Source organism: Salmo salar, chromosome 03, assembly GCF_965601325.2.
Source record: "Salmo salar chromosome 03, fSalSal1, whole genome shotgun sequence".
NCBI lineage: Eukaryota > Metazoa > Chordata > Actinopteri > Salmoniformes > Salmonidae > Salmo > Salmo salar.
The window spans coordinates 2,992,501-3,017,264 of record NC_138293.1 but is presented as its reverse complement, the minus strand read 5'-3'; the positions used below and the strand labels follow the sequence as shown (position 1 = coordinate 3,017,264).

General features: G+C 45.8%; 1 protein-coding gene across 3 annotated transcripts in view; it reads right to left on the bottom strand.

The window, feature by feature from the left end:
- Nucleotides 1–23,241, bottom strand: part of ak5 (adenylate kinase 5) — a 197,447-nt gene extending 174,206 nt beyond the window's left edge. For all 3 annotated transcript variants that reach the window (XR_014391817.1, XR_014391818.1, XM_045714398.2), the window contains exons 1-4: nt 22,673–23,241; nt 19,515–19,701; nt 15,645–15,812; nt 9,809–9,981 (exon numbers count right to left, since the gene is read on the bottom strand). Coding sequence is in view for 1 of the 3 variants with exons in the window: in XM_045714398.2 (XP_045570354.1) it covers nt 9,809–9,981; nt 15,645–15,812; nt 19,515–19,701; nt 22,673–22,732 (588 nt within the window). In the remaining 2 variants the exon portion in view is untranslated. The remainder of the gene's footprint in view (nt 1–9,808; nt 9,982–15,644; nt 15,813–19,514; nt 19,702–22,672) is intronic.
- Between the last annotated feature and the right edge of the window lie 1,523 nt (nt 23,242–24,764).

Here is a 24,764-nt window from a genome sequence, read left to right as displayed (position 1 = left end):
GCTGAGACTAACAGCCTGGTATTCCACTGCCCTGTTTGTTGATGCTGAATGTGAGACTAACAGCCTGGTATTCCACTGCCCTGTGTGTTGATGCTGATGCTGAGACTAACAGCCTGGTATTCCACTGCCCTGTGTGTTGATGCAGAGACTAACAGCCTGGTATTCCACTACCCTGTGTGTTGATGCTGATGCTGAGACTAACAGCCTGGTATTCCACTGCCCTGTGTGTTGATGCTGAATGCAGAGACTAACAGCCTGGTATTCCACTGCCCTGTGTGTTGATGCAGAGACTAACAGCCTGGTATTCCACTGCCCTGTGTGTTGATGCTGAATGTGAGACTAACAGCCTGGTATTCCACTGCCCTGTGTGTTGATGCTGAATGTGAGACTAACAGCCTGGTATTCCACTGCCCTGTGTGTTGATGCTGATGCTGAGACTAACAGCCTGGTATTCCACTGCCCTGTGTGTTGATGCAGAGACTAACAGCCTGGTATTCCACTGCCCTGTGTGTTGATGCTGAATGTGAGACTAACAGCCTGGTATTCCACTGCCCTGTGTGTTGATGCTGATGCTGAGACTAACAGCCTGGTATTCCACTGCCCTGTGTGTTGATGCAGAGACTAACAGCCTGGTATTCCACTGCCCTGTGTGTTGATGCTGATGCAGAGACTAACAGCCTGGTATTCCACTGCCCTGTGTGTTGATGCTGAGACTAACACCCTGGTATTCCACTGCCCTGTGTGTTGATGCTGAATGTGAGACTAACAGCCTGGTATTCCACTGCCCTGTGTGTTGATGCAGAGACTAACAGCCTGGTATTCCACTGCCCTGTGTGTTGATGCTGAATGTGAGACTAACAGCCTGGTATTCCACTGCCCTGTGTGTTGATGCAGAGACTAACAGCCTAGTATTCCACTGCCCTGTGTGTTGATGCTGAATGTGAGACTAACAGCCTGGTATTCCACTGCCCTGTGTGTTGATGCTGATGCTGAGACTAACAGCCTGGTATTCCACTGCCCTGTGTGTTGATGCTGAATGTGAGACTAACAGCCTGGTATTCCACTGCCCTGTGTGTTGATGCTGAATGTGAGACTAACAGCCTGGTATTCCACTGCCCTGTGTGTTGATGCTGAATGTGAGACTAACAGCCTGGTATTCCACTGCCCTGTTTGTTGATGCAGAGACTAACAGCCTGGTATTCCACTGCCCTGTGTGTTGATGCAGAGACTAACAGCCTGGTATTCCACTGCCCTGTGTGTTGATGCTGAATGTGAGACTAACAGCCTGGTATTCCACTGCCCTGTGTGTTGATGCTGAATGCAGAGACTAACAGCCTGGTATTCCACTGCCCTGTGTGTTGATGCAGAGACTAACAGCCTGGTATTCCACTGCCCTGTGTGTTGATGCTGAATGTGAGACTAACAGCCTGGTATTCCACTGCCCTGTGTGTTGATGCTGATGCTGAGACTAACAGCCTGGTATTCCACTGCCCTGTGTGTTGATGCTGAATGTGAGACTAACAGCCTGGTATTCCACTGCCCTGTGTGTTGATGCAGAGACTAACAGCCTGGTATTCCACTGCCCTGTGTGTTGATGCTGAATGTGAGACTAACAGCCTGGTATTCCACTGCCCTGTGTGTTGATGCTGATGCTGAGACTAACAGCCTGGTATTCCGCTGCCCTGTGTGTTGATGCAGAGACTAACAGCCTAGTATTCCACTGCCCTGTGTGTTGATGCTGATGCTGAGACTAACAGCCTGGTATTCCACTGCCCTGTGTGTTGATGCTGAATGTGAGACTAACAGCCTGGTATTCCACTGCCCTGTGTGTTGATGCAGAGACTAACAGCCTAGTATTCCACTGCCCTGTGTGTTGATGCTGATGCTGAGACTAACAGCCTGGTATTCCACTGCCCTGTGTGTTGATGCTGAATGTGAGACTAACAGCATGGTATTCCACTGCCCTGTGTGTTGATGCTGAATGTGAGACTAACAGCCTGGTATTCCACTGCCCTGTGTGTGATGCTGATGCAGAGACTAACAGCCTGGTATTCCACTGCCCTGTGTGTTGATGCTGATGCTGAGACTAACAGCCTGGTATTCCACTGCCCTGTGTGTTGATGCAGAGACTAACAGCCTGGTATTCCACTGCCCTGTATGTGATGCAGAGCTAACAGCCTGGTATTCCACTGCCCTGTGTGTTGATGCTGATGTGAGACTAACAGCCTGGTATTCCACTGCCCTGTTGTTGATGCTGATGTGAGACTAACAGCCTGGTATTCCACTGCCCTGTGTGTTGATGCAGAGACTAACAGCCTGGTATTCCACTGCCCTGTGTGTTGATGCTGATGCAGAGACTAACAGCCTGGTATTCCACTGCCCTGTGTGTTGATGCTGAATGTGAGACTAACAGCCTGGTATTCCACTGCCCTGTGTGTTGATGCTGAATGTGAGACTAACAGCCTGGTATTCCACTGCCCTGTGTGTTGATGCTGAATGTGAGACTAACAGCCTGGTATTCCACTGCCCTCTGTGTTGATGCTGATGCAGAGACTAACAGCCTGGTATTCCACTGCCCTGTGTTGATGCTGATGCAGAGACTAACAGCCTGGTATTCCACTGCCCTGTGTGTTGATGCAGAGACTAACAGCCTGGTATTCCACTGCCCTGTGTGTTGATGCTGAATGTGAGACTAACAGCCTGGTATTCCACTGCCCTGTGTGTTGATGCAGAGACTAACAGCCTGGTATTCCACTGCCCTGTGTGTTGATGCTGATGCAGAGACTAACAGCCTGGTATTCCACTGCCCTGTGTGTTGATGCTGATGTGAGACTAACAGCCTGGTATTCCACTGCCCTGTATGTTGATGCTGATGCGGCTAACAGCTTGTTTTAGCATCACTTGTTCTCCCATGGCTAGAGGGGGTAGAATGTTACTGCACAGTTTGCTCAAATCAACAGGGGAAAATACATGATTTAGTGGAAATACAGGACATGAGTAACAATCTAATCTAAAAATAACCACGGCAAGTGGTTTCGAATGCACCAAGTCTGGAAACCAAAAGGATCCTGAACAGCCATAAGACTGATGAATAGTTAGATATATACAGGTTAACTATATATCTATCTCAATTACCTCGTACCCCTTCACAGCGACTTGGTCCTGGTAACCCGTGTGTGTATATAGCCAAGTTATAGTTTATTCATTGTGTTATCATTATTCTATTATTGTCCACGTTGTGAAGGCCCCCCCGTCAATCAGCATTTCACTGTTAGTCTATACCTGTTGTTTATGAAGCACGTGATGAATTAAAATATGATTTGGCAAATCCACACACACACACACACACACACAGTCCACCAGCCTTAATCAGTTGCATGGACAGAACAGGTCGTGGTTCTATCAGCTAAGTGAGGACGAGGAGATGGGATGTTTGTTGTTCATAAAGGCACAGTGGGCCACACAGGACCCAGCCTCTGCGTCCCAAATAGCACCCTATACAGTGCACTACTATGGACCAGGGTCCATAGGGGTAGTGAACAAAGTAGTGAGCTATATAGGGAATAGGGTGCCACTTTTTCAAGCAGCTGACAGCTGAGTCATGGCTGGCAGACAACCAGGACGTTGGTAATGAGATGCGAGAAGACAACAATCCCTCCCACACCCAACCATCTAGCCCATCAAGATAATGTATTTCTTTAATATTTATTTATTCATTCTTATTTACAATGACGGCCTACCGGGAAACAGTGGGTTAACTGCCTTGTTCTGGGGCAGATTGACAGATTTATACCTTGTCAGCTCAGGGTTTCGATCCAGCAACTGGCCCAATGCTCTAACCACTAGGCTACCTGCCGCCCCTCAAGATAATGTCAGCCCGTCGCGATAATGTTAGCCCGTCGCGATAACGTTAGCCCCTCAAGATAACGTTAGCCCCTCAAGATAACGTTAGCCCCTCAAGATAACGTTAGCCCCTCAAGATAACGTTAGCCACTCAAGATAATGTTAGCCCCTCAAGATAACGTTAGCCCGTCGCGATAACGTTAGCCCATCAAGATAATGTTAGACCATCAAGATAATGTTAGCCCATCAAGATAATGTTAGCCCATCGAGCTAAAGGCAGGTCCCAAGGCAGGTCTTAGAAGTGACTCATCCAACCTGCATGGTTCATTGAACGAACTCCACTACACTTCACCCTTCTTTGACCTCATCGTCATCTTCATCATCTTCCTCATCCTCTTCCCAATCCTCATCCTCTCTGTAGCAACCCCAGCTGCAGATAAAGCTCATATGTATTGCACTATATAAAGACAAGGGGACTGGTTATATATTATACAGGGACTAGGGGACTGGACACACTATACAGGGACTAGGGGACTGGACACTATATACAGGGACTGGACACAATATACAGGGACTGGACACCCTATACAGGGACTAGGGGACTGGACACCCTATACAGGGACTAGGGGACTGGACACCCTATACAGGGACTAGGGGACTGGTTATATATTATACAGGGACTAGGGGACTGGTTATATATTATACAGGGACTAGGGGACTGGTTATATATTATACAGGGACTAGGGGACTGGTTATATATATTATACAGGGACTAGGGGACTGGTTATATATATTATACAGGGACTAGGGGACTGGTTATATATTATACAGGGACTAGGGGACTGGTTATATATTATACAGGGACTAGGGGACTGGTTATATATTATACAGGGACTAGGGGACTGGTTATATATTATACAGGGACTGGACACACTATACAGGGACTGGACACACTATACAGGGACTAGGGGACTGGACACTCTATACAGGGACTGGACACAATATACAGGGACTGGACACCCTATACAGGGACTAGGGGACTGGTTATATATTATACAGGGACTAGGGGACTGGACACCCTATACAGGGACTAGGGGACTGGACACCCTATACAGGGACTAGGGGACTGGACACCCTATACAGGGACTAGGGGACTGGTTATATATTATACAGGGACTAGGGGACTGGTTATATATTATACAGGGACTAGGGGACTGGTTATATATTATACAGGGACTAGGGGACTGGTTATATATTATACAGGGACTAGGGGACTGGACACCCTATACAGGGACTAGGGGACTGGTTATATATTATACAGGGACTAGGGGACTGGTTATATATTATACAGGGACTAGGGGACTGGTTATATATTATACAGGGACTAGGGGACTGGACACACTATACAGGGACTAGGGGACTGGTTATATATTATACAGGGACTAGGGGACTGGACACACTATACAGGGACTAGGGGACTGGACACCCTATACAGGGACTAGGGGACTGGTTATATATTATACAGGGACTAGGGGACTGGTTATATATTATACAGGGACTAGGGGACTGGTTATATATTATACAGGGACTAGGGGACTGGTTATATATTATACAGGGACTAGGGGACTGGTTATATATTATACAGGGACTAGGGGACTGGTTATATATTATACAGGGACTAGGGGACTGGTTATATATTATACAGGGACTAGGGGACTGGTTATATATTATACAGGGACTAGGGGACTGGACACACTATACAGGGACTAGGGGACTGGTTATATATTATACAGGGACTAGGGGACTGGTTATATATTATACAGGGACTAGGGGACTGGTTATATATTATACAGGGACTAGGGGACTGGTTATATATTATACAGGGACTAGGGGACTGGTTATATATTATACAGGGACTAGGGGACTGGTTATATATTATACAGGGACTAGGGGACTGGTTATATATTATACAGGGACTAGGGGACTGGACACACTATACAGGGACTAGGGGACTGGTTATATATTATACAGGGACTAGGGGACTGGTTATATATTATACAGGGACTAGGGGACTGGTTATATATTATACAGGGACTAGGGGACTGGTTATATATTATACAGGGACTAGGGGACTGGACACACTATACAGGGACTAGGGGACTGGTTATATATTATACAGGGACTAGGGGACTGGTTATATATTATACAGGGACTAGGGGACTGGTTATATATTATACAGGGACTAGGGGACTGGACACACTATACAGGGACTAGGGGACTGGTTATATATTATACAGGGACTAGGGGACTGGACACACTATACAGGGACTAGGGGACTGGTTATATATTATACAGGGACTAGGGGACTGGACACACTATACAGGGACTGGACACCCTATACAGGGACTAGGGGACTGGTTATATATTATACAGGGACTAGGGGACTGGACACCCTATACAGGGACTAGGGGACTGGTTATATATTATACAGGGACTAGGGGACTGGTTATATATTATACAGGGACTAGGGGACTGGTTATATATTATACAGGGACTAGGGGACTGGACACTATACAGGGACTAGGGGACTGGTTATATATTATACAGGGACTAGGGGACTGGTTATATATTATACAGGGACTAGGGGACTGGTTATATATTATACAGGGACTAGGGGACTGGTTATATATTATACAGGGACTAGGGGACTGGTTATATATTATACAGGGACTAGGGGACTGGACACCCTATACAGGGACTAGGGGACTGGACACCCTATACAGGGACTAGGGGACTGGACACCCTATACAGGGACTAGGGGACTGGACACACTATACAGGGACTAGGGGACTGGTTATATATTATACAGGGACTAGGGGACTGGTTATATATTATACAGGGACTAGGGGACTGGTTATATATTATACAGGGACTAGGGGACTGGTTATATATTATACAGGGACTAGGGGACTGGTTATATATTATACAGGGACTAGGGGACTGGACACACTATACAGGGACTAGGGGACTGGTTATATATTATACAGGGACTAGGGGACTGGACACACTATACAGGGACTAGGGGACTGGACACACTATACAGGGACTAGGGGACTGGTTATATATTATACAGGGACTAGGGGACTGGACACCCTATACAGGGACTAGGGGACTGGACACACTATACAGGGACTAGGGGACTGGTTATATATTATACAGGGACTAGGGGACTGGTTATATATTATACAGGGACTAGGGGACTGGTTATATATTATACAGGGACTAGGGGACTGGTTATATATTATACAGGGACTAGGGGACTGGACACCCTATACAGGGACTAGGGGACTGGTTATATATTATACAGGGACTAGGGGACTGGTTATATATTATACAGGGACTAGGGGACTGGTTATATATTATACAGGGACTAGGGGACTGGTTATATATTATACAGGGACTAGGGGACTGGTTATATATTATACAGGGACTAGGGGACTGGTTATATATTATACAGGGACTAGGGGACTGGTTATATATTATACAGGGACTAGGGGACTGGTTATATATTATACAGGGACTAGGGGACTGGTTATATATTATACAGGGACTAGGGGACTGGTTATATATTATACAGGGACTAGGGGACTGGTTATATATTATACAGGGACTAGGGGACTGGACACCCTATACAGGGACTAGGGGACTGGACACCCTATACAGGGACTAGGGGACTGGTTATATATTATACAGGGACTAGGGGACTGGTTATATATTATACAGGGACTAGGGGACTGGTTATATATTATACAGGGACTAGGGGACTGGTTATATATTATAGCAGGGGACTAGGGGACTGGTTATATATTATACAGGGACTAGGGGACTGGTTATATATTATACAGGGACTAGGGGACTGGTTATATATTATACAGGGACTAGGGGACTGGTTATATATTATACAGGGACTAGGGGACTGGTTATATATTATACAGGGACTAGGGGACTGGACACCCTATACAGGGACTAGGGGACTGGTTATATATTATACAGGGACTAGGGGACTGGTTATATATTATACAGGGACTAGGGGACTGGACACACTATACAGGGACTAGGGGACTGGTTATATATTATACAGGGACTAGGGGACTGGTTATATATTATACAGGGACTAGGGGACTGGACACCCTATACAGGGACTAGGGGACTGGTTATATATTATACAGGGACTAGGGGACTGGTTATATATTATACAGGGACTAGGGGACTGGTTATATATTATACAGGGACTAGGGGACTGGTTATATATTATACAGGGACTAGGGGACTGGACACACTATACAGGGACTAGGGGACTGGTTATATATTATACAGGGACTAGGGGACTGGTTATATATTATACAGGGACTAGGGGACTGGTACACACTATACAGGGACTAGGGGACTGGTTATATATTATACAGGGACTAGGGGACTGGTTATATATTATACAGGGACTAGGGGACTGGTTATATATTATACAGGGACTAGGGGACTGGTTATATATTATACAGGGACTAGGGGACTGGACACACTATACAGGGACTAGGGGACTGGTATATATTATACAGGGACTAGGGGACTGGTTATATATTATACAGGGACTAGGGGACTGGTTATATATTATACAGGGACTAGGGGACTGGTTATATATTATACAGGGACTAGGGGACTGGTTATATATTATACAGGGACTAGGGGACTGGACACACTATACAGGGACTAGGGGACTGGTTATATATTATACAGGGACTAGGGGACTGGTTATATATTATACAGGGACTAGGGGACTGGTTATATATTATACAGGGACTAGGGGACTGGACACACTATACAGGGACTAGGGGACTGGTTATATATATTATACAGGGACTAGGGGACTGGTTATATATTATACAGGGACTAGGGGACTGGTTATATATTATACAGGGACTAGGGGACTGGTTATATATTATACAGGGACTAGGGGACTGGTTATATATTATACAGGGACTAGGGGACTGGTTATATATTATACAGGGACTAGGGGACTGGTTATATATATATACAGGGACTAGGGGACTGGTTATATATATTATACAGGGACTAGGGGACTGGTTATATATTATACAGGGACTAGGGGACTGGTTATATATTATACAGGGACTAGGGGACTGGTTATATATTATACAGGGACTAGGGGACTGGTTATACATTATACAGGGACTAGGGGACTGGTTATATATTATACAGGGACTAGGGGACTGGTTATATACTATACAGGGACTAGGGGACTGGTTATATATTATACAGGGACTAGGGGACTGGTTATATATTATACAGGGACTAGGGGACTGGTTATATATTATACAGGGACTAGGGGACTGGTTATATATTATACAGGGACTAGGGGACTGGTTATATATTATACAGGGACTAGGGGACTGGTTATATATTATACAGGGACTAGGGGACTGGACACACTATACAGGGACTAGGGGACTGGACACCCTATACAGGGACTAGGGGACTGGTTATATATTATACAGGGACTAGGGGACTGGACACACTATACAGGGACTAGGGGACTGGTTATATATTATACAGGGACTAGGGGACTGGTTATATATTATACAGGGACTAGGGGACTGGTTATATATTATACAGGGACTAGGGGACTGGACACACTATACAGGGACTAGGGGACTGGTTATATATTATACAGGGACTAGGGGACTGGTTATATATTATACAGGGACTAGGGGACTGGTTACACACTATACAGGGACTAGGGGACTGGTTATATATTATACAGGGACTAGGGGACTGGTTACACACTATACAGGGACTAGGGTGCCATTTCATAGTTGTCCATCCAACTCCCTGTGGGTGAGTAAAGTAGTGGACTAAATAGGGATTAGGGAATAGGGTGAGACTAGCATACCTGAGGTGCCAGCTCCCCATTGGTGATGATCTTGGCGATGAGACTCCACTTCCTGTTGCTGGTGGCGTTGTGAATCATCTTCTTCCTGAGCAGCTCTCCTACAGAGACATACTGAAACCCATAGCACTCTGCTATCTTCAGACTCTGGGTCCCTTTACCACTGCCTGGCCCTCCTGGAGAGAGAGAGAGAGACAGAGAGACATACTGAAACCCATAGCACTCTGCTATCTTCAGACTCTGGGTCCCCTTACCACTGCCTGGCAGGTGTAGTGATGGGAGGGTGAGGGGTGGGTATAGGTGTAGTGATGTGAGGGTGAGGGGTGGGTGTAGGTGTAGTGATGTGAGGGTGAGTATAGGTGTAGTGATGTGAGGGTGAGGGTGAGGGGTGGGTGTAGGTGTAGTGATGTGAGGGTGAGGGGTGGGTGTAGGTGTAGTGATGTGAGGGTGAGGGTGAGGGGTGGGTGTAGGTGTAGTGATGTGAGGGTGAGGGTGAGGGGTGGGTGTAGTGATGGGAGGGTGAGGGTGAGGGGTGGGTGTAGGTGTAGTGATGGGAGGGTGAGGGGTGGGTATAGGTGTAGTGATGTGAGGGTGAGGGGTGGGTGTAGGTGTAGTGATGTGAGGGTGAGGGGTGGGTGTAGGTGTAGTGATGGGAGGGTGGGGGTGAGGGGTGGGTGTAGGTGTAGTGATTGGAGGGTGAGGGTGAGGGGTGGGTCTAGGTGTAGTGATGGGAGGGTGGGGGTGAGGGGTGGGTGTAGGTGTAGTGATGGGAGGGTGGGGGTGAGGGGTGGGTATAGGTGTAGTGATTGGAGGGTGAGGGTGAGGGGTGGGTCTAGGTGTAGTGATGGGAGGGTGGGGGTGAGGGGTGGGTGTAGGTGTAGTGATGGGAGGGTGAGGGTGAGGGGTGGGTGTAGGTGTAGTGATGTGAGGGTGAGGGTGAGGGGTGGGTCTAGGTGTAGTGATGTGAGGGTGAGGGGTGGGTGTAGGTGTAGTGATGTGAGGGTGAGGGGTGGGTGTAGGTGTAGTGATGGGAGGGGTGGGTATAGGTGTAGTGATGTGAGGGTGAGGGGTGGGTGTAGGTGTAGTGATGTGAGGGTGAGGGGTGGGTGTAGGTGTAGTGATGGGAGGGTGAGGGGTGGGTCTAGGTGTAGTGATGTGAGGGTGAGGGGTGGGTGTAGGTGTAGTGATGGGAGGGTGAGGGTGAGGGGTGGGTCTAGGTGTAGTGATGGGAGGGTGAGGGTGAGGGGTGGGTGTAGGTGTAGTGATGTGAGGGGTGGGTGTAGGTGTAGTGATGGGAGGGTGAGGGTGAGGGGTGGGTCTAGGTGTAGTGATGGGAGGGTGAGTGTCTTTCAATTCCATTTTTTTCTTTTCATTTTATGAGCTTTATTGGCATGGGGAAACATATATTAACTTTGCCAAAGCAAGTGAAGTAGATAATAAACACAAGTGAAATAAACAATAAAAATGAACTATAAACCTTAACACTCACAGAAGTTTCAAAAGAATAAAGACATTTCAAATGTAATATTATGTGTGTGTGTATATATATATATATTGTCGTAACGATGTGCAAACAGTTAAAGTACAAAAGGGATCGTGGAGTTGCAATGATCATGAGAACGGTGAGGAATCAGCCCAGAACTACACGGGAGGATCTTGTCAATGATCTCAAGGCAGCTGGGACCATAGTCACCAAGAAAACAATTGGTAACACACTACGCCGTGAAGGACTGAAATCCTGCAGCGCCCGCAAGGTCCCCCTGCTCAAGAAAGCACATATACATGCCCGTCTGAAGTTTGCCAATGAACATCTGAATGACTCAGAGGACAACTGGGTGAAAGTGTTGTGGTCAGATGAGACCAAAATGGAGCTCTTTGGCATCAACTCAACTCGCCGTGTTTGGAGGAGGAGGAATGCTGCCTATGACCCCAAGAACACCATCACCACCGTCAAACATGGAGGTGCAAACATTATGCTTTGGGGGTGTTTTTCTGCTAAGGGGACAGGACAACTTCACCGCATCAAAGGGACGATGGACGGGGCCATGTACCGTCAAATCTTGGCGGTACATCCCTCAGCCAGGGCATTGAATCCCTCAGCCCGGGCATTGAAAATGGGTCATGGATGGGTATTCCAGCATGACAATGACCCAAAACACACGGCCAAGGCAACAAAGGAGTGGCTCAAGAAGAAGCACATTAAGGTCCTGGAGTGGCCTAGCCAGTCTCCAGACCTTAATCCCATAGACAATCTGTGGAGGGAGCTGAAGGTTCGAGTTGCCAAACGTCAGCCTCGAAACCTTAATGACTCGGAGAAGATCTGCAAAGAGGAGTGGGACAAAATCCCTCCTGAGATGTGTGCAAACCTGGTGGCCAACTACAAGAAACGTCTGACCTCTATGATTGCCAAAAAGGGTTTTGCCACCAAGTGCTAAGACATGTTTTGCAGAGGGGTCAAATACTTACTTCCCTCATTAAAATGCAAATCATTTTATAACATTTTTTACATGCGTTTTTCTGGATTTTTTTGTTGTTATTCTGTCTCTCACTGTTCAAATAAACCTACCATTAAAATTATAGACTGATCATTTTTTTGTCAGTGGGCAAACGTACAAAATCAGCAGGGGATCAAATACTTTTTTCCCTCACTGAATCTGCCGAAATTGTTGCAACCTCTATTACTAGCCTGTTCAACCTCTCTTTCGTGTCATCTGAGATTCCCAAAGATTGGAAAGCAGCGGCGGTCATCCCCCTCTTCAAAAGGGGGGACACTCTTGACCCAAACTGCTACAGACCTATATCTATCCTACCCTGCCTTTCTAAGGTCTTCAAAAGTCAAGTTAAACAGATTTCCGACCATTTCGAATCCCACCGCACCTTCTCCACTATGCAATCTGGTTTCAGAGCTGGTCATGGGTGCACCTCAGCCACGCTCAAGGTCCTAAACGATATCTTAACCGCCATCAATAAGAAACAATACTGTGAAACAATTCATTGACCTGGCCAAGGCTTTCGACTCTGTCAATCACCACACCCTCATCGGCAGACTCAACAGTCTTGGTTTCTCTAATGATTGCCTCGCCTGGTTCACCAACTACTTCTCTGATAGAGTTCAGTGTGTCAAATCGGAGGGCCTGTTGTCCGGACCTCTGGCAGTCTCTATGGGGGTGCCACAGGGTTCAATTCTTGGGCCAACTCTCTTCTCTGTATACATCAATGATGTCGCTCTTGCTGCTGGTGATTCTCTGATCCACCTCTACGCAGACGACACCATTCTGTATACCTCTGGCCCTTCTTTGGACACTGTGTTAACAAACCTCCATACGAGCTTCAACGCCATAAACCACTCCTTCCGTGGCCTACAACGGCTCTTAAACGCTAGTTAAACTAAATGCATGCTCTTCAACCGATCGCTGCCCGCACCCGCCCGCCCGACTAGCATCACTACTCTGGACGGTTCTGACTTAGAATATGTGGACAACTACAAATACCTAGGTGTCTGGTTAGACTGTAAACTCTCCTTCCCAGACTCATATTAAACATCTCCAATCCAAAGTTAAATCTAGAATTGGCTTCCTATTTCGCAACAAAGCATCCTTCACTCATGCTGCCAAATATACCCTCGTAAAACTGACCATCCTACCGATCCTCGACTTCGGCGATGTCATTTACAAAATAGCCTCAAATACTCTACTCAATAAATTGGATGCAGTCTATCACAGTGCCATCCGTTTTGTCACCAAAGCCCCATATACTACCCACCACTGCAACCTGTACGCTCTCATTGGCTGGCCCTCGCACATACTCGTCGCCAAACCCACTGGCTCCAGGTCATCTACAAGACCCTGCTAGGTAAAGTCTCCCCTTATCTCAGCTCACTGGTCACCATAGCAGCACCCACCTGTAGCACGCGCTCCAGCAGGTATATCTCTCTGGTCACCCCCAAAGCCAATTCCTACTTTGGCCGCCTCTCCTTCCATTTCTCTGCTGCCAATGACTGGAACGAACTACGGAAATCTCTGAAATTGGAAACACTTATCTCCCTCACTAGCTTTAAGCACCAGCTGTCAGGGCAGCTCACAGATCACTGCACCTGTACATAGCCCATCTATAAATAGCCCAAACAACTACCTCTTCCCCTACTGTATTTATTTATTTATTTATTTTGCTCCTTTGCACCCCAGTATTTCTACTTTGCACATTCATCTACTGCAAATCTACCATTCTAGTGTTTAACTTGCTATATTGTATTTACTTCGCCACCATGGCCTATTTATTGCCTTTAACTCCCTTATCTCACCTCATTTGCTCACATTGTATATAGACTTCTTTGTCTACTGTATGTTTGTTTTACCTTATTTTGGTGCCATTCAGAGAGCTGCCAGAGCCCATGGCCTAGGGCATTATGAACTGTTAGCAGTAATCTATAGTGAGCTCCAACAGCATTGGAACTGTGACCATCGTTGTTGTTTTGGCTCTGCACTCAAGCACTTTTGGATTTGAAATGACACAATAACTATGGAGGTTAAAGTGCAGATTGTCAGCTTCAGTTTGAATGTACTGAGTAGGTATTCCCCTTTCCTCCATTCTATTCTCATCTACAATAAAAGTGACTCTAAAATGACACAATACATGATCTATTATTCATTTCTATTGGGCATAAAATAATCAGAAACACAACCAAAAGAAAATAGAAAATGAATGTGTAGAGTCACAAGCTTGATGTAGTCATTGCATGCTAGGAATACTAAACTTTAGACTACTTTAATACACATTCATTTAGTTAATTTGTCCCAATACTTTTGGTCTCCTAAAATGGAGGGGGGGGGGGGGGGGGGGGACTTGGAACAAAAAGTGCTGTAATTTATAAACGGTTCACCCGACATGGAAGAACATACACTCACACTCTCCACTGACAGTCTCCACTGACAGTCTCCACTCACAGTCTCCACTCACAGTCTCCACTCACAGTCATTATGTCATTTCAAATCCAAAGCGCTAGACTACAGAGCCAAAACAACAACGTGTGTTGCTGTCCCAATTCTGTTGGAGCTCACTGTATGTACCGACTTTAATCTATTTCTACTGTAAACCTCTCTCCTTTCCCTCAGGGCCACAAGGTCCTCTAACCCTCCAACCAGGGACTGATTCAGACCAGGACACCAGGTGAAGTGGGACTCCCTAGCCAATGGCCAATCAATCAATCAATCAATCAATCAATCAATCAATCAACCTATCTATCAATCACTATATAATCTGTTGTAGACTATATTACTATATAATCTGTTATAGACTATATTACTATATAATCTGTTGTAGACTATATTACTATATAATCTGTTGTAGACTATATTACTATATAATCTAACATCTCTCTTATATGTTCATTTCCCAAATGGCGCCCTGTTCTCTTAATGAGACATGCAGTACATATGCAAGTTAATGACGTGTGATGAGTAAAAAGGATAGGTGTGATAGGCATCTAGCAGCGCGAATGGAACGTCCAGTCCTTTTGTTACCTGCCGGCCTTATCTTCTTAATAAGGAAGAGAAACCATCGATAGAACTCACCATGGAAACCAATATAATCTTTGATAGCCATGGAATTTGCCTCCAGTTTTTTTTCGTCTCTCTCCCCCACCCCTCTTGTTCAGATGGCAAAGGGAAGGAACAGCCCACTCACAGACAGAAATGCCCACGTCCTGGCACGCACATGTATACTGTAGGAAACAGGCATGCACACTCACCCACCCACGCACCAGATTGAAGATGACAATACCCCCAAAGGTTAAAGGTTAGGGTCAGGGTTATAGGTTAAATACAAGGGTCAGGTTGTTTACCGATGATGAGGATGACTTTGGGTCGTGGCCTGGAGGGGTCGAACACCTCGTACTCCTCGATGAGCTCAGCGGTCTCCGACAGGTCTGAATCACTCTCGATGGAGAACTGGCTGATGGGAGGGAGACGGTCGTAGCGCCGGTATGGGAAGTTGGGACTGTCTGGGAGCACTGAGGGGAGAAAACGTTACACAGGTAAGCAGGCAGGCAAGCACACACACACACACACACACAGACACACACACACAGACACACGCACAGACACACGCACAGACACACGCACAGACACACGCACAGACACACGCACAGACACACGCACAGACACTAACACACGCACAGACACACAGACACACAGACACACAGACACACACACACAGACACACAGACACACAGACACACAGACACACAGACACACACACACAGACACACACACACAGACACACAGACACACGCACAGACACGAACACACACTAACACACGCACAGACACACAGAAGTTGTTATTCAACAAGAGCTTGTTTCTATTACCACTTTGATCCACATCAGTTCATTGACTAATGAATTAACTAACACAAAGCTGAATTAGTCATATACTATAAGATACAGCCCAAAGAGGGACCGACACTGATCTGGCTCTGGCTTTATGAACCAATAGATAGTATCTTAATGAAACAAACACAGACCCTAAAAGCAAATCAACCAATTGAACAATCAATCAAGGAATCATCCTTGATATCGACCCCTTCATTCAGAACGGCCGTGTTCTTAAACTGTGCACAACCAGCATCGCAATCATTCAAATTGAAAATCAAATCAAAAACATTTTCATAAAAAAAGGTTTTAGGATGAAATTTGTTAACTGTTTAACTGCAGCTTAACAGACACAGGCAAAGCAAAGCGCCAGACTAAACATCACGTTCTGGTAAACCCCATTTTCTACAAACCTGGCCACACAGTACAAGGTTCAAGTCTCAGACTCAACATCAAACCAAACGACCAATTTCTCTTTCCAGACACTTTGCATCTGTTTCCCTATCTATCAGCACCTGAGGGCACGCTGAAAAACGTTACACAACGACTGGCTCTGACTGCGTCCCTAATGGCACCCTATTCCCTATATAGTGCACTACTATAGACCAGGGCCCTATTCCCTATATAGTGCACTACTATAGACCAGAGCCCTATTCCCTATGTAGTGCACTACTTTAGACCAGAGCCCTATTCCCTATATAGTGCACTACTTTAGACCAGAGCCTATTCCCTATATAGTGCACTACTTTAGACCAGAGCCTATTCCCTATATAGTGCACTACTTTAGACCAGGGCCCTATTCCCTATATAGTGCACTACTTTAGACCAGGGCCCTATTCCCTATATAGTGCACTACTATAGACCAGGGCCCTATTCCCTATATAGTGCACTACATTAGCCCAGGGAGATATAAAGTTGAAGTCGGAAGTTTACATACATTTAGGTTGGAGTCATTAAAACTCGTTTTCAAACCACTCCCCAAATTTCTTGTTAACAAACTATAGTTTTGGCAAGTCGGTTAGGACATCTACTTTGTGCATGACACAAGTAATTTTTTCAACAATTGTTTACAGACAGATTATTTCACTTATAATTCACTGTATCACAATTCCAGTGGGTCAGAAGTTTACATACAATAAGTTGACTGTGCCTTTAAACAGCTTGGAAAATTCCAGAAAATGATGTCATGGCTTTAGAAGCTTCTGATAGGCTAATTGACATCATTTGAGTCAATTGGAGGTGTACCTGCGGATGTATTTCAAGGCCTACCTTCAAACTCAGTGCCTCTTTGCTTGACATCATGGGAAAATCAAAAGAAATCAGCCAAGACCTCAGCAAAAAAATTGTAGACCTATACAAGTCTGGTTCATCCTTGGGAGCAATTTCCAAACGCCTGAAGGTACCACGTTCATCTGTACAAATAATAGTACGCAAGTATAAACACCATGGGACCACACAGCCGTCATACCGCTCAGGAAGGAGACACGTTCTGTCTCCTAGAGATGAAAGTACTGTGGTGCGAAAAGTGCAAATCAATCCCAGAACAACAGCAAAGGACCTTGTGAAGATGCTGGAGGAAACAGGTACAAAAGTATCTATATCCACAGTAAAACGAGTCCTATATCGACATAACCTGAAAGGCCGCTCAGCAAGGAAGAAGCCACTGCTCTAAAACCGCCATAAAAAAGCCAGACTATGGTTTGCAACTGCACATGGGGACAAAGATTGTACTTTTTGGAGAAATTTCCTCTGGCCTGATGAAACAAAAATAGAACTGTTTGGCCGTAATGACCATCGTTAGGTTTGGAGGAAAAAAGGGGGAGGCTTGCAAGCCGAAGAACACCATCTCAACCGTGAAGCACGGGGGTGGCAGCATCATGTTGTGGGGGTTCTTTGCTGCAGGAGGGACTGTTGCACTTCACAAAATAGATGGCATCATGAGGACGGAAAATTATGTGAATATATTGAAGCAACATCTCAAGATATCAGTCAGGAAGTTAAAGCTTGGTCGCAAATGGGTCTTCCAAATGGACAATGACCCCAAGCATACTTCCAAAGTTGTGGCAAAATGGCTTAAGGACAACAAAGTCAAGGTATTGGAGTGGCCATCACAAAGCCCTGACCTCAATCCTATCGAAAATTTGTGGGCAGAACTGAAAAAGCGTGTGCGAGCAAGGAGGCCTACAAACCTGACTCAGTTACACCAGCTCGGTCAGGAGGAATGGGCCAAAATTCACCCAATTTATTTTGGGAAGCTTGTGGAAGGCTACCCGAAACGTTTGACCCAAGTTAAACAATTTAAAGGCAATGCTACCAAATACTAATTGAGTCTATGTAAACTTCTGACCCACTGGGAACGTGAGTAAAGAAATAAAAGCTGAAATAAATCATTCTCTCTACTATTATTCTGACATTTCACATTCTTAAAATATAGTGGTGATCCTAACTGACCTAAGACAGGGAATTTTTACTAGGATTAAATGTCAGGAATTGTGAAAAACTGAGTTTAAAATGTATTTGGCTAAGGTGTATGTACACTTCAGACTTCAACTGTATCTATTGTACAGCTATCTATTCAGCTGCAACAATAACAACAGGTTAGAATGGGTGGAGAGAGAGACATCTTTAGCATGACGTCTCATTCAGAATGGAAACCAGCAGGGATACTGACCTTGAGGTACAGATTTGAGACAATGTTATCTACAGGGAAACCCTGCCCTTACTAGCCACTCCTAACTATCCCTGTGCCTTTTGCGCAAAATGACTTAACCCCTAACTAGGAACGCCGTAGACTACAATAGCTGCCCTCTGCTCCAACCTCCGAGTGAGTCTCTTCCGGAGGGGTTGGAATAAAGCAGAACACAACATTTCCATTGGACAGTTACAGTAAATGATCTTCTTCCTTCTCTGCTAATAATGTTCTATCTATCCAGCTGCTACAATAACAATAACAATACCCCAGCTTAGAACGGGTGGACAGACATCTTAACTCTTTACAGTATTGCTCCTGATCTCAATGTTTGGATTTAAGAAAGTTTTCCAGGAATAACCCTGACTTTCAAATTTGTCTTTCCTCCATTCCTCACGTCCTCTCTCCATGCCTCTTTCTGAAAATGGTTCGGAGGAAATGGTCAGATTGGGAGACCTTGGATCTTCTCCTCCAATACGGTTTTGGGAAGGAGAGAGGACGCAAAGAATCGAGGAAAGACAAATTGAAAAAGAGCAGTGTCCTCAGCCATCTAACTACTCACTCCTTGTGTGGCAACACACACACACCACACACACACTACTCACTCCTTGTGTGGCAAAACACACACCACACACACACACACACACTACTCACCGTTTCTGAAGAAGGACCGACGTGACTGTCCTCCGTTGATGGGGGGAAGGGACTTCTTCTCCTGGCCGACAAATGTGTCCCACCGGACCCTGTCTGGTCCCCCAAGTTCCCTCACCTTCTTCAGACACACCTCCAGGTAGTCTATAGGGTCCTCTGGTTTATAGTACATCAGCCCTGTCAGCAGGCTCTGGAGAAGACATATACAACATCAACAACAACAACCCAATAAGAGACAGATACATAACCCTAACCCCAGACCCTGACCTCTAACCCTAACCAGTCTTAACCCCAGGCCCTGAACCCTAACCCCAGGCCCTGAACCCTAACCCCAGGCCCTGAACCCTAACCCCAGGCCCTGAACCCTAACCCCAGGCCCTGAACCCTAACCCCAGGCCCTGAACCCTAACCCCAGACCCTGAACCCTAACCCCAGGCCCTGAACCCTAACCCCAGGCCCTGAACCCTAACCCCAGACTCTGAACCCTAACCCCAGACCCTGAACCCTAACCCCAGACCCTGAACCCTAACCCCAGACCCTGAACCCTAACCCCAGACCCTGAACCCTAACCCCAGACCCTAACCAGTCTTAACCCCAGGCCCTGAACCCTAACCCTAACCCCAGGCCCTGAACCCTAACCCCAGGCCCTGAACCCCAGACCCTGAACCCTAACCCCAGACCCTAACCAGTCTTAACCCCAGGCCCTGAACCCTAACCCTAACCCCAGACCCTGAACCCTAACCCCAGGCCCTGAACCCTAACCCCAGACCCTGAACCCTAACCCCAGACCCTGAACCCTAACCCCAGACCCTGAACCCTAACCCCTGAACCCTAACCCCAGACCCTGAACCCTAACCCCAGACCCTAACCAGTCTTAACCCCAGGCCCTGAACCCTAACCCCAGGCCCTGAACCCTAACCCCAGACCCTGAACCCTAACCCCAGACCCTGAACCCTAACCCCAGACCCTGAACCCTAACCCCAGACCCTGAACCCTAACCCCAGACCCTGAACCCAGACCCTGACCTCTAACCCCAGACCCTGAACCCTAATCCCTGACCCTGAACCCTGACCCCAGACCCTGACCAGTCTTAACCCTAACACTAACCACGGACCTCTAGAAGCTTAGATCACATCAACCCTTAACCCTTAACCCTGACCCCTTAGCCATAACCCTGACCCCTTAGCCATAACCCTGACCCCTTAGCCATAACCCTGACCCCTTAGCCATAACCCTGACCCCTTAGCCATAACCCTGACCCCTTAGCCATAACCCTGACCCCTTAGCCATAACCCTTAACCCTTAGCCATAACCCTTAACCCTGACCCCTTAGCCATAACCCTTAACCCTGACACCTTAACCCTGACCCTGACCCCTAACCCTGACCCATAACCCTGACCCATAACCCTGACCCCTTAGCCATAACCCTGACCCCTTAGCCATAACCCTTAACCCTGACCCCTTAGCCATAACCCTTAACCCTGACCCCTTAGCCATAACCCTTAACCCTGACACCTTAACCCTGACCCTGACCCCTAACCCTTAACCCTGACCCCTAACCTCTTCTAACCCTAACAGATACATGTTGATGTTATTCCATTGTTTTAAGTCTTGGAACGTAATCGTGGAACATTGTACATTTCTGTACTGTGTTTTCACAGGTTTGTTAGATCAGCACAACATTGCGTCGCGAGTGTAGGGAATCGCAACAAGAATTCCAGCCTGGGTTTTAACTAATTACAGTTGATGGAAAGTGACATCCATAGGAAAGACCCAGGACTTCTGTCTATGTTGACTGTACTGTTCTCTAGTAGAAACACGAACGAATGAATCACTTTATGCGAGACCTTTCTTTTCACCCCATGTAGAGAGAAATACCTTTTAAGTATGTGTATGTGTGTTTTACGTTTGTGATTGAGTGTGCGTCTGTCATTCTTTAACCCTTGTAGGTTCTTAAACAATGCTTTCCCACCTGAGACTAAAGACATGCTTTCAAACGAAGCATCCACCCTCTTCTTCTCCGTTCCAAAACAGCACCCTATTCCCTAGCGCACAACTAGCCTATGGGCCCTGGTCAAAAGTAGTGCACTACGTAGGGAATAGGGTGCCCTGGTTAAAAGTAGTGCACTACGTAGGGAATAGGGTGCCCTGGTCAAAAGTAGTGCACTACGTAGGGAATAGGGCCCTGGTTAAAAGTAGTGCACTACGTAGGGAATAGGGTGCCCTTTGGGCCGCACCCTTCAACCAATGAATTTACAGTTGTATTTTCCAACTCAACACAATGGACTGGGGCTGGGGCCAAAGATTTACAGGATGGCTCATTGAGATATATATATATATATTTTTTTTTTATAATAATATTTTTGATCGGGAAAATGACTCAAATGCTTGGTAGAACCTCCATTGTGTTAATTATATTACAAAAACAAATTATGAATATACAATTAACTAAACATTAAAACAATACAAATAAAAAGCATATCTACATTTTTTTTTTTTAAGCATTGACCTATCTATTCAAAGGTTAAAGAATGTGTCTGGTTAGTTAGAATATATATATTATTTATTGAAACACACTGAAATTGGACAAACTATGCAGAATGTCTTGAATATGTAAAGCTTCACCCAATGATAAAGATTATTTGTGGTGGTCTCTCTCCCCCCTCTCTCTCTCTCTCTCTCACCTCTCTCCCCCCCTCTCCCTCCCCTCTCTGCCTGAGAGTTGTAAACATCAATTTCACACCATGACATGAATTGGTTACCCAACATGATGTATGTATTTATTTATTTAGTTACAGCGTCAGTCAATTGTCTTTTCAATGAATAACATTATCTGGCTGAAAATAAACATGAATAAAACCTCTATTGTCGTTGGTTATATTGGATTGGATTCGGACCATTTCAAAACGTGATATGAAACCTTTCAAACGCTGCACTCGGATTGATGCTGAACTAAAAAGGTGAATATATGCAGTATGCACTTATTTATATGATAGGGTCACTGTCGCTATCATTTAGCCTCCACATACTGTATCATTTAACCACTATACTATAAACCACTTAGCCTAATGTGAACGACTAAACGAACCAAAAGGCACAATACCTTAATTCATCTGTCGATAAAAAAGTATTACAACTGAAGCCCGTTCAGTGGATCTCACCTCAAACAGTTGCGGTATCTCCCGCCTGGTGAGATACTCTTTAGCGTCGTTGGTATTCATCTCTACGGTTGGAGATGGGAGAGAGAGATTCTGGCCGATATCACTCCGTTCTCAAATCCTCCGGTTTTTGCTTTCAGTACAACAACAAACAAAACAAAACAAAATAAACAAATAAATGTACGTTTTCGCGTTGTCTGTATCGGTTTGTTGATACTAGTCTTCCTGTGAATGGACCAATGGAACTCCGAGGTTTGACAAGAAGCTCAGAACATTTTAACCTTCACCTCATATCTGGATTCCAGGAGGAGGAGGAGGAGGAAGGAAGGCAATGCAACCTTCTTCAGAGAGAGAGAGAGCTGTGTGGCTATCTAGTGTTTTTCCTTCCTTATAGTAATGCTACTCCTTCTTCTACTGCTGCTACCGTGTCTGCACTGCTGCTGCTCTTGTCTAAATCTTCACACAACGAGACTGACACAAATTGGTCCCTATCGGCGGATTCTGTGCGTTCGCTTTGAGCGTCTGTGGGCGTCTCTCTCTGTGCGCCGCGCTGTGCCAAAATCAACAGCACACGGACAGAGTGAAGCCTACCTACAGATGTAGGATATTCATTTGAGCCAGTTTGCTAAAAAAAAAAGGAAAATAACCCTGCTACGTTAAATCTGCGACACTGCTACGTTAAATCTGCGACACTGCTACGTTAAATCTGCGACACTGCTACGTTACATCTGCTGCCCTGCTGTGTTAATTCTGCTAAACTACTATGTTAATTAATCTTACCCTACTGAGTTTAATCTACTTCCCTGCTACATGAATTATCCTAAACTGTTATTTATCCTACCCTCCTATGTCATTTCTCCTAAGCTGCTACTTTAACTCTCTGACCCCGCTATGTTAACTTTCCTACCCTGCAGTGTTCATTTTCCTAAACTACTATGTTAATACTCCTACCCTGCTACATTAATTTTCTAACTTGCTATGTTAATTTTTTTCCCCTTTCTACATTAGTTCTCCTAAACTACTACGTTAATTATCCTACCCTGCATCGTTATTTCCTCCTAACCTGCTACGTTAATTATTCTACCTTTCTGCGTTAATTCTCCTACCCTGCTGTGTTAATTATCCTACCCTGCATCGTTATTTCCCCTAACCTGCAGAGTTAAATTTCCTACCCTGCTGTGTTAATTATCCTACCCTGCTTCATTATTTCCCCTAACCTTCTGCGTTAATTCTCCTAACCTTCGGCTTCGACGGAAGCCATCAGTTTCGAGAAACCATCAATGTCACCACACTGGTTTGAATCCCTGATGTGGAGGGAGTGGGTTATCTTGGTCCTGGAGAGATCTACCACACTGGTTTGAATCCCTGATGTGGAGGGAGTGGGTTATCTTGGTCCTGGAGAGATCTACCACACTGGTTTGAATCCCTGATGTGGAGGGAGTGGGTTATCTTGGTCCTGGAGAGATCTACCACACTGGTTTGAATCCCTGATGTGGAGGGAGTGGGTTATCTTGGTCCTGGAGAGATCTACCACACTGGTTTGAATCCCTGATGTGGAGGGAGTGGGTTATCTTGGTCCTGGAGAGATCTACCACACTGGTTTGAATCCCTGATGTGGAGGGAGTGGGTTATCTTGGTCCTGGAGAGATCTACCACACTGGTTTGAATCCCTGATGTGGAGGGAGTGGGTTATCTTGGTCCTGGAGAGATCTACCACACTGGTTTGAATCCCTGATGTGGAGGGAGTGGGTTATCTTGGTCCTGGAGAGATCTACCACACTGGTTTGAATCCCTGATGTGGAGGGAGTGGGTTATCTTGGTCCTGGAGAGATCTACCACACTGGTTTGAATCCCTGATGTGGAGGGAGTGGGTTATCTTGGTCCTGGAGAGATCTACCACACTGGTTTGAATCCCTGATGTGGAGGGAGTGGGTTATCTTGGTCCTGGAGAGATCAACAGCCAGGCTTTGCAGGTGTTTGTTTTAGCCCAGCACTTACAACCTCTAATCATCAAGCATTTGATAAGTTTAATCAGGTATGTTAGAGGCACGGTTGATGAGCACTCTGTAAAAAATCATACTGATTACACATCATT